This window comes from Oncorhynchus keta, unplaced genomic scaffold (assembly GCF_023373465.1).
Source record: "Oncorhynchus keta strain PuntledgeMale-10-30-2019 unplaced genomic scaffold, Oket_V2 Un_contig_2581_pilon_pilon, whole genome shotgun sequence".
In the NCBI taxonomy this organism is placed as follows: domain Eukaryota; kingdom Metazoa; phylum Chordata; class Actinopteri; order Salmoniformes; family Salmonidae; genus Oncorhynchus; species Oncorhynchus keta.
Window position 1 is genome coordinate 191,050 of NW_026284640.1, and position 13,098 is coordinate 204,147.

Sequence of the window (13,098 nt, forward strand, 5' to 3'; positions counted from 1 at the left end):
TACTAACCAGTACTAACCATAGGAGACATACTAGTCTACTCAGTGCTAACCAGTACTAACCATAGGACACATACTAGTCTACTCAGTACTAACCAGTACTAACCATAGGAGACATACTAGTCTACTCAGTACTAACCAGTACTAACCATAGGAGACATACTAGTCTACTCAGTACTAACCAGTACTAACCATAGGAGACATACTAGTCTACACAGTACTAACCAGTACTAACCATAGGAGACATACAAGTCTACTCAGTACTAACCAGTACTAACCATAGGAGACATACTAGTCTACTCAGTACTAACCAGTACTAACCATAGGAGACATACTAGTCTACTCAGTACTAACCAGTACTAACCAGTACTAACCATAGATTTTAAAAGCATATATGGTCTTCAGTTCTCGTGGAGCCGTTTCGCAGAGAGCAGAGAACATGTCTACAAAGTCATTGAAGCTCAAGTTGCCTTGTCCGTCCTCAGAGAAGACTTCCACGATGCGGTTCCTGAACGGGTTCTCCTGTAAGAAGGAGCAGAGGGACAGGAACAATCAGTACTGTATACAGGGCATTATGGGTATTGTAGTAGATCATGAGTGAGTCAGTATTGTATACAGGGCATTATGGGTATTGTAGTCGATCATGAGTGAGTCAGTACTGTATACAGGGCATTATGGGTATTGTAGTCGATCATGAGTGAGTCAGTACTGTATTCAGGGCATTATGGGTATTGTAGTAGATCATGAGTGAGTCAGTACTGTATTCAGGGCATTATGGGTATTGTAGTCGATCATGAGTGAGTCAGTACTGTATTCAGGGCATTATGGGTATTGTAGTCGATCATGAGTGAGTCAGTACTGTATACAGGGCATTATGGGTATTGTAGTAGATCATGAGTGAGTCAGTTCTGTATACAGGGCATTATGGGTATTGTAGTCGATCATGAGTGAGTCAGTACTGTATACAGGGCATTATGGGTATTGTAGTAGATCATGAGTGAGTCAGTTCTGTATACAGGGCATTATGGGTATTGTAGTCGATCATGAGTGAGTCAGTACTGTATACAGTGCATTATGGGTATTGTAGTCGATCATGAGTGAGTCAGTACTGTATACAGGGCATTATGGGTATTGTAGTAGATCATGAGTGAGTCAGTACTGTATACAGGGCATTATGGGTATTGTAGTAGATCATGAGTGAGTCAGTACTGTATACAGGGCATTATGGGTATTGTAGTAGATCATGAGTGAGTTAGTACTGTATTCAGGGCATTATGGGTATTGTAGTCGATCATGAGTGAGTCAGTACTGTATACAGGGAATTATGGGTATTGTAGTAGATCATGAGTGAGTCAGTTCTGTATACAGGGCATTATGGGTATTGTAGTCGATCATGAGTGAGTCAGTACTGTATACAGGGCATTATGGGTATTGTAGTAGATCATGAGTGAGTCAGTTCTGTATACAGGGCATTATGGGTATTGTAGTCGATCATGAGTGAGTCAGTTCTGTATACAGGGCATTATGGGTGTTGTAGTAGATCATGAGTGAGTCAGTTCTGTATACAGGGCATTATGGGTATTGTAGTCGATCATGAGTGAGTCAGTTCTGTATACAGGGCATTATGGGTGTTGTAGTAGATCATGAGTGAGTCAGTACTGTATACAGTGCATTATGGGTATTGTAGTCGATCATGAGTGAGTCAGTACTGTATACAGGGCATTATGGGTATTGTAGTAGATCATGAGTGAGTCAGTACTGTATACAGGGAATTATGGGTATTGTAGTAGATCATGAGTGAGTCAGTTCTGTATACAGGGCATTATGGGTATTGTTGTCGATCATGAGTGAGTCAGTACTGTATACAGGGCATTATGGGTATTGTAGTCGATCATGAGTGAGTCAGTACTGTATTCAGGGCATTATGGGTATTGTAGTAGATCATGAGTGAGTCAGTACTGTATTCAGGGCATTATGGGTATTGTAGTCGATCATGAGTGAGTCAGTACTGTATACAGGGCATTATGGGTATTGTAGTAGATCATGAGTGAGTCAGTACTGTATACAGGGCATTATGGGTATTGTAGTAGATCATGAGTGAGTTAGTACTGTATTCAGGGCATTATGGGTATTGTAGTCGATCATGAGTGAGTCAGTACTGTATACAGGGCATTATGGGTATTGTAGTAGATCATGAGTGAGTCAGTTCTGTATACAGGGCATTATGGGTATTGTAGTCGATCATGAGTGAGTCAGTACTGTATACAGGGCATTATGGGTATTGTAGTAGATCATGAGTGAGTCAGTTCTGTATACAGGGCATTATGGGTATTGTAGTCGATCATGAGTGAGTCAGTTCTGTATACAGGGCATTATGGGTGTTGTAGTAGATCATGAGTGAGTCAGTTCTGTATACAGGGCATTATGGGTATTGTAGTCGATCATGAGTGAGTCAGTTCTGTATACAGGGCATTATGGGTGTTGTAGTAGATCATGAGTGAGTCAGTACTGTATACAGTGCATTATGGGTATTGTAGTCGATCATGAGTGAGTCAGTACTGTATACAGGGCATTATGGGTATTGTAGTAGATCATGAGTGAGTCAGTACTGTATACAGGGCATTATGGGTATTGTAGTAGATCATGAGTGAGTTAGTACTGTATACAGGGCATTATGGGTATTGTAGTACATCATGCTGCAGGTACTACTAAGAGGAATATGGAGTCTCAACCATGACGCTGATGCAGAGTAAAGTGTTGCGTCCCACTATAGCAGATCTTCACCAGGTCAGTAGGTGACAGAACAGCCCCACACATCACGCACTGCAGATGCCAAGTTTGGTAACAGAATGACGGCACCAACAGCACAAACCGTCATGCTGTTACCAAACTGCATCTGTTTAAGTAAAGGTGTTTTTTTGCCAACTTCTGTGGAAGTTGTTAAAAGTCGTCCTCGTGCATAAAGTTGTATGGTTTGTTGAACTTTTTGTGTTTGACATATGTTCTGTTACTGTGGAATTACGGGGCGGCAGGGTAGCCTAGTGGTTAGAGCGTTAGACTAGTAACTGGAAGGTTGCAAGTTCGAAACCCCTGAGCTGACAAGGTACAAATCTGTCGTTCTGCCTCTGAACAAGACAGTTAACCCACTGTTCCTAGGCCGTCATTGAAAATAAGAATTTGTTCTTAACTGACTTGCCTGGTAAAAAAAAAAAAACAGTGGAATTACATTGAGTCTCAGCACCATTCTGTTACTGTGGAATTACATTGAGTCTCAGCACCATTCTGTTACTGTGGAATTACATTGAGTCTCAGCATCATTCTGTTACCGTGGAATTACATTGAGTCTCAGCATCATTCTGTTACTGTGGAATTACATTGAGTCTCAGCATCATTCTGTTACCGTGGAATTACATTGAGTCTCAGCATCATTCTGTTACCGTGGAATTACATTGAGTCTCAGCATCATTCTGTTACCGTGGAATTACATTGAGTCTCAGCATCATTCTGTTACCGTGGAATTACATTGAGTCTCAGCATCATTCTGTTACTGTGGAATTACATTGAGTCTCAGCACCATTCTGTTACCGTGGAATTACATTGAGTCTCAGCATCATTCTGTTACTGTGGAATTACATTGAGTCTCAGCATCATTCTGTTACCGTGGAATTACATTGAGTCTCAGCATCATTCTGTTACTGTGGAATTACATTGAGTCTCAGCATCATTCTGTTACCGTGGAATTACATTGAGTCTCAGCACCATTCTGTTACCGTGGAATTACATTGAGTCTCAGCACCATTCTGTTACTGTGGAATTACATTGAGTCTCAGCACCATTCTGTTACCGTGGAATTACATTGAGTCTCAGCATCATTATGTTACCGTGGAATTACATTGAGTCTCAGCACCATTCTGTTACCGTGGAATTACATTGAGTCTCTCAGGGGACATCATCTGGACTGGTGTTGTTGGGTCATTAGTCTCAGAATGGACTGGTCTGTCTGAATTAATATAAGGGGAATGGACTGGTTTGTTGGGTCTGTTATATAAGGGGAATGGACTGGTGGTGTTGGGTCTGTTGTAAGTGGAATGGCTGGTGGTGTTGGGTCTGTTGTAAGTGGAATGGACTGGTGTTGTTGGGTCGAACCCAGTGGAATGGACTGGTTGTTGGGTCTGTTATAACTGGAATGGACTGGTGTTGTTGGGTCTGTTGGACCAGTGGAATGGACTGGTCTCAGTTGGGTCTGTTACCGTGGAATGGACATTGAGTGTCAGCATCATTCTGTTACCATGGAATGGACTGGTGTTGTTGGGTCTCAGCATGGAATGGACTGGTCTGTTGGGTCTGTTGGAATGGAATGGACTGGTCTCAGCACCATTCTGTTATGTGGAATGGACTGGTGTTGTTGGGTCTGTTATATAAGTGGAATGGACTGTGTTGTTGGGTCTGTTGAGTGGAATGGACTGGTGTTGTTGGGTCTGTTGTAAGTGGAATGGACTGGTGTTGTTGGGTCTGTTATAAGTGGAATGGACTGGTGTTGTTGGGTCTGTTAGTGGAATGGACTTGTCGTTGGGTCTGTTGTAAGTGGAATGGACTGGTGTTGTTGGGTCTGGAATGGACTGGTGTTGTTGGGTCTGTTATATAGGGGAATGGACTGGTGTTGTTGGGTCTGTTGTAAGTGGAATGGACTGGTGTTGTTGGGTCTGTTATGTGGAATGGACTGGTGTTGTTGGGTCTGTTATATCAAGGGAATGGACTTGTTGTTGGGTCTGTTGGAATGGAATGGACTGGTCTTGTTGGGTCTGTTTACTGTGGAATGGACTGAGTGTCAGTTGGGTCTGTTACTGTGGAATGGACTGGTGTTTTTGGGTCTGTTATCAGTGGAATGGACTTCTGTTGGGTCTGTTATAAGTGGAATGGACTGGTGTTGTTCAGGGTCTGTTTAAGTGGAATGGACTGGTGTTGTTGGGTCTGTTGTAAGTGGAATGGACATTGGGTCTGTTATCAGTGGAATGGACTGGTGTTGTTGGGTCTGTTGTAAGTGGAATGGACTGGTGTTACCGTGGAATTACATTGAGTTGTTGGGTCTGTTATAAGTGGAATGGACTGGTGTTGTTGGGTCTGTTGTAAGTGGAATGGACTGGTGTTGTTGGGTCTGTTGTAAGTGGAATGGACATTGGTCTCAGTGGAATGGACTGGTGTTGTTGGGTCTGTTATAAGTGGAATGGACTGGTGTCAGTTGGGTCTGTTGTAAGTGGAATGGACTGGTGTCGTTGGGTCTGTTATAAGTGGAATGGACTGGTGTTGTTGGGTCTGTTACCGTGGAATGGACTTGAGTCTGGGTCTGTTATCATGGAATGGACTGGTGTTGTTGGGTCTGTTGTAAGTGGAATGGACTGGTGTTGTTGGGTCTGTTATAAGTGGAATGGACTGGTGTTGTTGGGTCTGTTATGTTACCGTGGAATGGACTGGTACATTGGGTCTGTTGCAAGTGGAATGGACTGGTGTTGTTGGGTCTGTTGTAAGTGGAATGGACTGGTGTTGTTGGGTCTGTTATAAGTGGAATGGACTGGTGTTGTTGGGTCTGTTATAAGTGGAATGGACTGGTGTTGTTGGGTCTGTTATAAGTGGAATGGACTGGTGTTGTTGGGTCTGTTATAAGTGGAATGGACTGGTGTTGTTGGGTCAAGTGGAATGGACTGGTGTTGTTGGGTCTGTTGTAAGTGGAATGGACTGGTGTTGTTGGGTCTGTTATAAGTGGAATGGACTGGTGTTGTTGGGTCTGTTTAAGTGGAATGGACTGGTGTTGTTGGGTCTGTTATAAGTGGAATGGACTGGTGTTGTCTGGGTCTGTTGTTACTGTGGAATGGACTGGTGTTGTTGGGTCTGTTGTTGGAATGGACTGGTGGTGTTGGGTCTGTTGTAAGTGGAATGGACTGGTGTTGTTGGGTCTGTTATAAGTGGAATGGACTGGTGTCAGCACCATGGGTCTGTTGTAAGTGGAATGGACTGGTGTCGCACCATGGGTCTGTTATAAGTGGAATGGACTGGTGTTGTTGGGTCTGTTGTAAGTGGAATGGACTGGTGTCGTTGGGTCTGTTATAAGTGGAATGGACATTGGGTCTGTTGTAAGTGGAATGGACTGGTGTTGTTGGGTCTGTTATAAGTGGAATGGACTGGCATGGGTCTGTTGTTAACGTGGAATGGACTGGTGTCGTCAGGGTCTGTTCTGGAATGGACTGGTGTGGGTCTGTTATAAGTGGAATGAGTCTCAGCATGGGTCTGTTATAAGTGGAATGGACTGGTGTTGTTGGGTCTGTTGTAAGTGGAATGGACTGGTGTTGTTGGGTCTGTTATAGTGGAATGGACTGGTGTCGTTGGGTCTGTTGTAAGTGGAATGGACTCAGCATGGGTCTGTTTACCGTGGAATGGACTGGTGTCTCAGGGTCTGTTGTAAGTGGAATGGACATTCGTTGGGTCTGTTGTAAGTGGAATGGACTGGTGTTGTTGGGTCCGTTGAAGTGGAATGGACTGGTGTTGTTGGGTCTGTTATAAGTGGAATGGACTGGTGTTGTTGGGTCTGTTGTAAGTGGAATGGACTGGTGTTGTTGGGTCTGTTGTAAGTGGAATGGACTGGTGTTGTTGGGTCTGTTATATAAGGGGAATGGACTGGTGTTGTTGGGTCTGTTGTAAGTGGAATGGACTGGTGTTGTTGGGTCTGTTATAAGTGGAATGGACTGGTGTTGTTGGGTCTGTTATATAAGGGGAATGGACTGGTGTTGTTGGGTCTGTTGTAAGTGGAATGGACTGGTGTTGTTGGGTCTGTTGTAAGTGGAATGGACTGGTGTTGTTGGGTCTGTTATAAGTGGAATGGACTGGTGTTGTTGGGTCTGTTATAAGTGGAATGGACTGGTGTTGTTGGGTCTGTTATAAGTGGAATGGACTGGTGTTGTTGGGTCTGTTGTAAGTGGAATGGACTGGTGTTGTTGGGTCTGTTGTAAGTGGAATGGACTGGTGTTGTTGGGTCTGTTATAAGTGGAATGGACTGGTGTTGTTGGGTCTGTTGTAAGTGGAATGGACTGGTGTTGTTGGGTCTGTTATAAGTGGAATGGACTGGTGTTGTTGGGTCTGTTGTAAGTGGAATGGACTGGTGTTGTTGGGTCTGTTGTAAGTGGAATGGACTGGTGTTGTTGGGTCTGTTGTAAGTGGAATGGACTGGTGTTGTTGGGTCTGTTATAAGTGGAATGGACTGGTGTTGTTGGGTCTGTTGTAAGTGGAATGGACTGGTGTTGTTGGGTCTGTTATAAGTGGAATGGACTGGTGTTGTTGGGTCTGTTGTAAGTGGAATGGACTGGTGTTGTTGGGTCTGTTATAAGTGGAATGGACTGGTGTTGTTGGGTCTGTTGTAAGTGGAATGGACTGGTGTTGTTGGGTCTGTTATAAGTGGAATGGACTGGTGTTGTTGGGTCTGTTATATAAGGGAATGGACTGGTGTTGTTGGGTCTGTTGTAAGTGGAATGGACTGGTGTTGTTGGGTCTGTTGTAAGTGGAATGGACTGGTGTTGTTGGGTCTGTTATAAGTGGAATGGACTGGTGTTGTTGGGTCTGTTATAAGTGGAATGGACTGGTGTTGTTGGGTCTGTTATAAGTGGAATGGACTGGTGTTGTTGGGTCTGTTATAAGTGGAATGGACTGGTGTTGTTGGGTCTGTTGTAAGTGGAATGGACTGGTGTTGTTGGGTCTGTTATAAGTGGAATGGACTGGTGTTGTTGGGTCTGTTGTAAGTGGAATGGACTGGTGTTGTTGGGTCTGTTATAAGTGGAATGGACTGGTGTTGTTGGGTCTGTTGTAAGTGGAATGGACTGGTGTTGTTGGGTCTGTTATAAGTGGAATGGACTGGTGTTGTTGGGTCTGTTGTAAGTGGAATGGACTGGTGTTGTTGGGTCTGTTATAAGTGGAATGGACTGGTGTCGTTGGGTCTGTTGTAAGTGGAATGGACTGGTGTTGTTGGGTCTGTTATAAGTGGAATGGACTGGTGTTGTTGGGTCTGTTATAAGTGGAATGGACTGGTGTTGTTGGGTCTGTTATAAGTGGAATGGACTGGTGTTGTTGGGTCTGTTGTAAGTGGAATGGACTGGTGTTGTTGGGTCTGTTATAAGTGGAATGGACTGGTGTTGTTGGGTCTGTTGTAAGTGGAATGGACTGGTGTTGTTGGGTCTGTTGTAAGTGGAATGGACTGGTGTTGTTGGGTCTGTTATAAGTGGAATGGACTGGTGTTGTTGGGTCTGTTATAAGTGGAATGGACTGGTGTTGTTGGGTCTGTTGTAAGTGGAATGGACTGGTGTTGTTGGGTCTGTTATAAGTGGAATGGACTGGTGTTGTTGGGTCTGTTGTAAGTGGAATGGACTGGTGTCGTTGGGTCTGTTGTAAGTGGAATGGACTGGTGTTGTTGGGTCTGTTATAAGTGGAATGGACTGGTGTTGTTGGGTCTGTTGTAAGTGGAATGGACTGGTGTTGTTGGGTCCGTTGTAAGTGGAATGGACTGGTGTTGTTGGGTCTGTTATAAGTGGAATGGACTGGTGTTGTTGGGTCTGTTGTAAGTGGAATGGACTGGTGTTGTTGGGTCTGTTGTAAGTGGAATGGACTGGTGTTGTTGGGTCTGTTATAAGTAGTTCGCTAGGCTCTGATGTTATCTGTCTTGGAAAAGCCATGCAACATTTGTTATATAAAGACTGACTCCCAACAGTGTGCTGCAACGGTAGCTCAACCAATGTTCTACATTATGCTTACTGAGCACTGCGTGATCACAGATCATAATTTAATAAAAGAAGAACTCAAACGACCGATCGGACAACGCAAGAAAAATAAGAGACATGATGACTCAACAATATCACCACAGACTGAGTCCCTGTTCTCTCTCTCCTCTGTTTAAATGACCCTGTCTGTCTGTGTGGGCTCTGGTGACTGGGCTGTGCACTGCTGGGCTAGCTGGAGGGAGGGATGGAGGGATGGAGGGAGGGAGGGGATGGAGACATATTGAGGCTGACTAATCACAATCGAGGTTGAGTCAGCAGAAGGTGAATGGAATGCTGCTCACCAGGAAACAGCCTTAACACATCAGTAGTAACGATCACATGAATCCTCACTGTTACCAAGCAACTATCTACTGCTCCATATTACCTCCCTGTTGCCAAGCAACTATCTACTGCTCCATATTACCTCCCTGTTGCCAAGCAACTATGTACTGCTCCATATTACCTCCCTGTTGCCAAGCAATTATCTACTGCTCCATATTACCTCCCTGTTGCCAAGCAATTATCTACTGCTCCATATTACCTCCCTGTTGCCAAGCAATTATCTACTGCTCCATATTACCTCCCTGTTGCCAAGCAATTATCTACTGCTCCATATTACCTCCCTGTTGCCAAGCAATTATCTACTGCTCCATATTACCTCACTGTTGCCAAGCAATTATCTACTGCTCCATATTACCTCCCTGTTGCCAAGCAACTATCTACTGCTCCATATTACCTCACTGTTACCAAGCAACTATCTACTGCTCCATATTACCTCCCTGTTGCCAAGCAATTATCTACTGCTCCATATTACCTCCCTGTTGCCAAGCAACTATCTACTGCTCCATATTACCTCCCTGTTGCCAAGCAATTATATACTGCTCCATATTACTTCCCTGTTACCAAGCAACTATCTACTGCTCCATATTCCCTCCCTGTTACCAAGCAACTATCTACTGCTCCATATTACCTCCCTGTTGCCAAGCAACTATCTACTGCTCCATATCACCTCCCTGTTACCAAGCAACTATCTACTGCTCCATATCACCTCCCTGTTACCAAGCAACTATCTACTGGCCCATATCACCTCCCTGTTACCAAGCAACTATCTACTGCTCCATATCACCTCCCTGTTACCAAGCAACTATCTACTGGCCCATATCACCTCACTGTTACCAAGCAACTATCTACTGCTCCATATCACCTCCCTGTTACCAAGCAACTATCTACTGGCCCATATCACCTCCCTGTTACCAAGCAACTATCTACTGCCCATATCACCTCCCTGTTACCAAGCAACTATCTACTGGCCCATATCACCTCCCTGTTACTAAGCAACTATCTACTGGCCCATATCACCTCCCTGTTACTAAGCAACTATCTACTGCTCCATATTACCTCCCTGTTACTAAGCAACTATCTACTGCTCCATATTACCTCCCTGTTACCAAGCAACTATCTACTGGCCCATATCACCTCACTGTAGGGTTGGCTAGAACAAGTCACGCTTATAAGCTTAATGTCTTACAATAACATTGAACAGAGGACTAAAGAGATGAGTTCTACATGAGATTTACCAGCTCATAACACATACAGGTGGTGTGTATTAAATATCTTGGCAGCTGGTCAGAAAACTCTGAACAACAGATCATTTAAGTGTGAACTTTAAAGTTCAATTTATTAAGAAGCTAAATATTTACACTTAACTGACATTAACACCAAACGAGTATCAATAACAACAACAACATCAGAACCAGATACCTTTAGTTCTGGCATGCTGACGATGAGTGCCAGGGGGAGTCTGATGTCAGGCTGGTTGGTGTAGTCCAGTGGTACTAGGTGAGGAGCCAGCTCGTGGAATCTCCCATGTAACCTAGGACACACAGGCAGGAGAAGGTCAGGAAACATCCACACACATAACCCTGTGGGTTTTTGGCTCTTTCGTTTTACAAGGCAAGGAGTGGTTTAACCTGGTCCAAGATTCTGTTTGTGCTGTCATGACGATAACCGTAAGAGTTAGCTGTACGAGCACAAAAACAGATCTGGGACCAGGCTTAGAGAAATGAAGAGCCATTATGGACATCGTATGCAGAGGTCTAGCGTCAGTACAGTCGACTCACTCAGTCATAAATATATTCGCATACAGTATACGGTGCTTATCTTTTCCATTCATTTTAGATTCATACACGAAACGTATCTACACAACAGATGGACTGGGACGTGGGCTTTTCTCACACATTCCTGACACATATCCACATTTTGAGGTCTGAAAACATCTTGACAAACTTACATTTTTTGGAGCCAATTTTCTTTAATTCTCTGAGGTAAGCACCTTGTACTGTCATTGAGCTGGGATGTTTAACCCCTTTCATACTAGCAACATATTTAGTATTCATAAAGTATTCACAAAGTATTCAGAAGGTATTCATAAAGTATTCAGAAGGTATTCATAAAGTATTCATAAAGTATTCACAAAGTATTCAGAAGGTATTCATAAAGTATTCAGAAGGTATTCATAAAGTATTCATAAAGTATTCACAAAGTATTCATAAAGTATTCACAAAGTATTCATAAAGTATTCATAAAGTATTCAGAAGGTATTCATAAAGTATTCATAAAGTATTCACAAAGTATTCATAAAGTATTCACAAAGTATTCATAAAGTATTCATAAAGTATTCAGACACCTTGACTTTTTCCACATTTTGTTACGTTACAGAGTTATTCTAAAATATATATGTATATATATTTAAATACTCCTAATAATCCTCCCGGGTGGTGCATCGGTTTAAGGTACTGCATCTCAGTGCTAGGGTCGTCACTACAGACCCTGGTTTGATTTCAGGCTGTATCACAACCGGCCGTGATTGGGAGTCCCATAGGGCGGCGCACAATTGTCCCAGCGTCGTCTGGGTTTGGCCCGGGGGGTAGGCCGTCATTGCAAATAAGAATTTGTTCTTAACTGACTAGTTATATAAAGGTAACATGTAAATAAGATCCTGTCATTATGGGGTATTGTGTGTAGATTTGATTTATATATATTTTTTATTTAACCTTAATTTAGTGAAAACAGTTTTTTTTTTAAATGTCTTGCCAATGTCTAAATTAAAATGACAAAAATACCTTATTTACATAAGTATTCAGACCCTTTGCTATTATGAGATTCGAAATTGAGCTCAGATGCATCTGGTTTACCTTGATCATCGTTGAGATGTTTCTACAGCTTGATTGGGTAAATTGTGTGTATATTGTGTGTATATTGTGTGTATTGTGTGTATATTGTGTGTATATTGTGTGTATATTGTGTGTATATTGTGTGTATATTGTGTGTATATTGTGTGTATATTGTGTGTATATTGTGTGTATATTGTGTGTATATTGTGTGTATATTGTGTGTATATTGTGTGTATATTGTGTGTATATTGTGTGTGTGTGTATATTGTGTATTGTGTGTATATTGTGTGTATATTGTGTGTATATTGTGTGTATATTGTGTGTATATTGTGTGTATATTGTGTGTATATTGTGTGTATATTGTGTGTATATTGTGTGTATATTGTGTGTATATTGTGTGTATATTGTGTGTATATTGTGTGTATATTGTGTGTATATTGTGTGTATATTGTGTGTAGATTGTGTGTATATTGTGTGTATTGTGTGTATATTGTGTGTATATTGTGTGTATATTGTGTGTATATTGTGTGTATTGTGTGTATATTGTGTGTAGATTGTGTGTATATTGTGTGTATATTGTGTGTATATTGTGTGTATATTGTGTGTATATTGTGTGTATATTGTGTGTATATTGTGTGTATATTGTGTGTATATTGTGTGTATATTGTGTGTATATTGTGTGCAGATTGTGTGTATATTGTGTGTAGATTGTGTGTATTATTGTGTGTATATTGTGTGTATTGTGTGTATATATTGTGTGTATATTGTGTGTATTGTGTAGATTGTGTGTATATTGTGTGTATTGTGTGTATATTGTGTGTAGATTGTGTGTATTGTGTGTATATTGTGTGTATATATTGTGTGTATATTGTGTGTATATTGTGTGTATATTGTGTGTATATTGTGTGTATATTGTGTGTAGATTGTGTGTAGATTGTGTGTATATTGTGTGTATATTGTGTGTATATTGTGTGTATATTGTGTGTAGATTGTGTGTATATTGTGTGTATATTGTGTGTAGATTGTGTGTATATTGTGTGTATATTGTGTGTATATTGTGTGTATATTGTGTGTATATTGTGTGTATATTGTGTGTATATTGTGTGTATATTGTGTGTATTGTGTGTATATTG

At 42.0% G+C, this 13,098-nt stretch overlaps 1 protein-coding gene across 1 annotated transcript in view; it reads right to left on the bottom strand.

Moving 5' to 3' along the window:
* LOC127922476 (calcium and integrin-binding family member 2-like) overlaps window positions 1-10,700 on the bottom strand; it is a 31,831-nt gene extending 21,131 nt beyond the window's left edge. Inside the window, exons 1-2 of the mRNA XM_052506321.1 lie at window positions 10,554-10,700; window positions 372-519 (exon numbers count right to left, since the gene is read on the bottom strand). Coding sequence (XP_052362281.1) covers window positions 372-519; window positions 10,554-10,700 — 295 coding nt within the window. The remainder of the gene's footprint in view (window positions 1-371; window positions 520-10,553) is intronic.
* Between the last annotated feature and the right edge of the window lie 2,398 nt (window positions 10,701-13,098).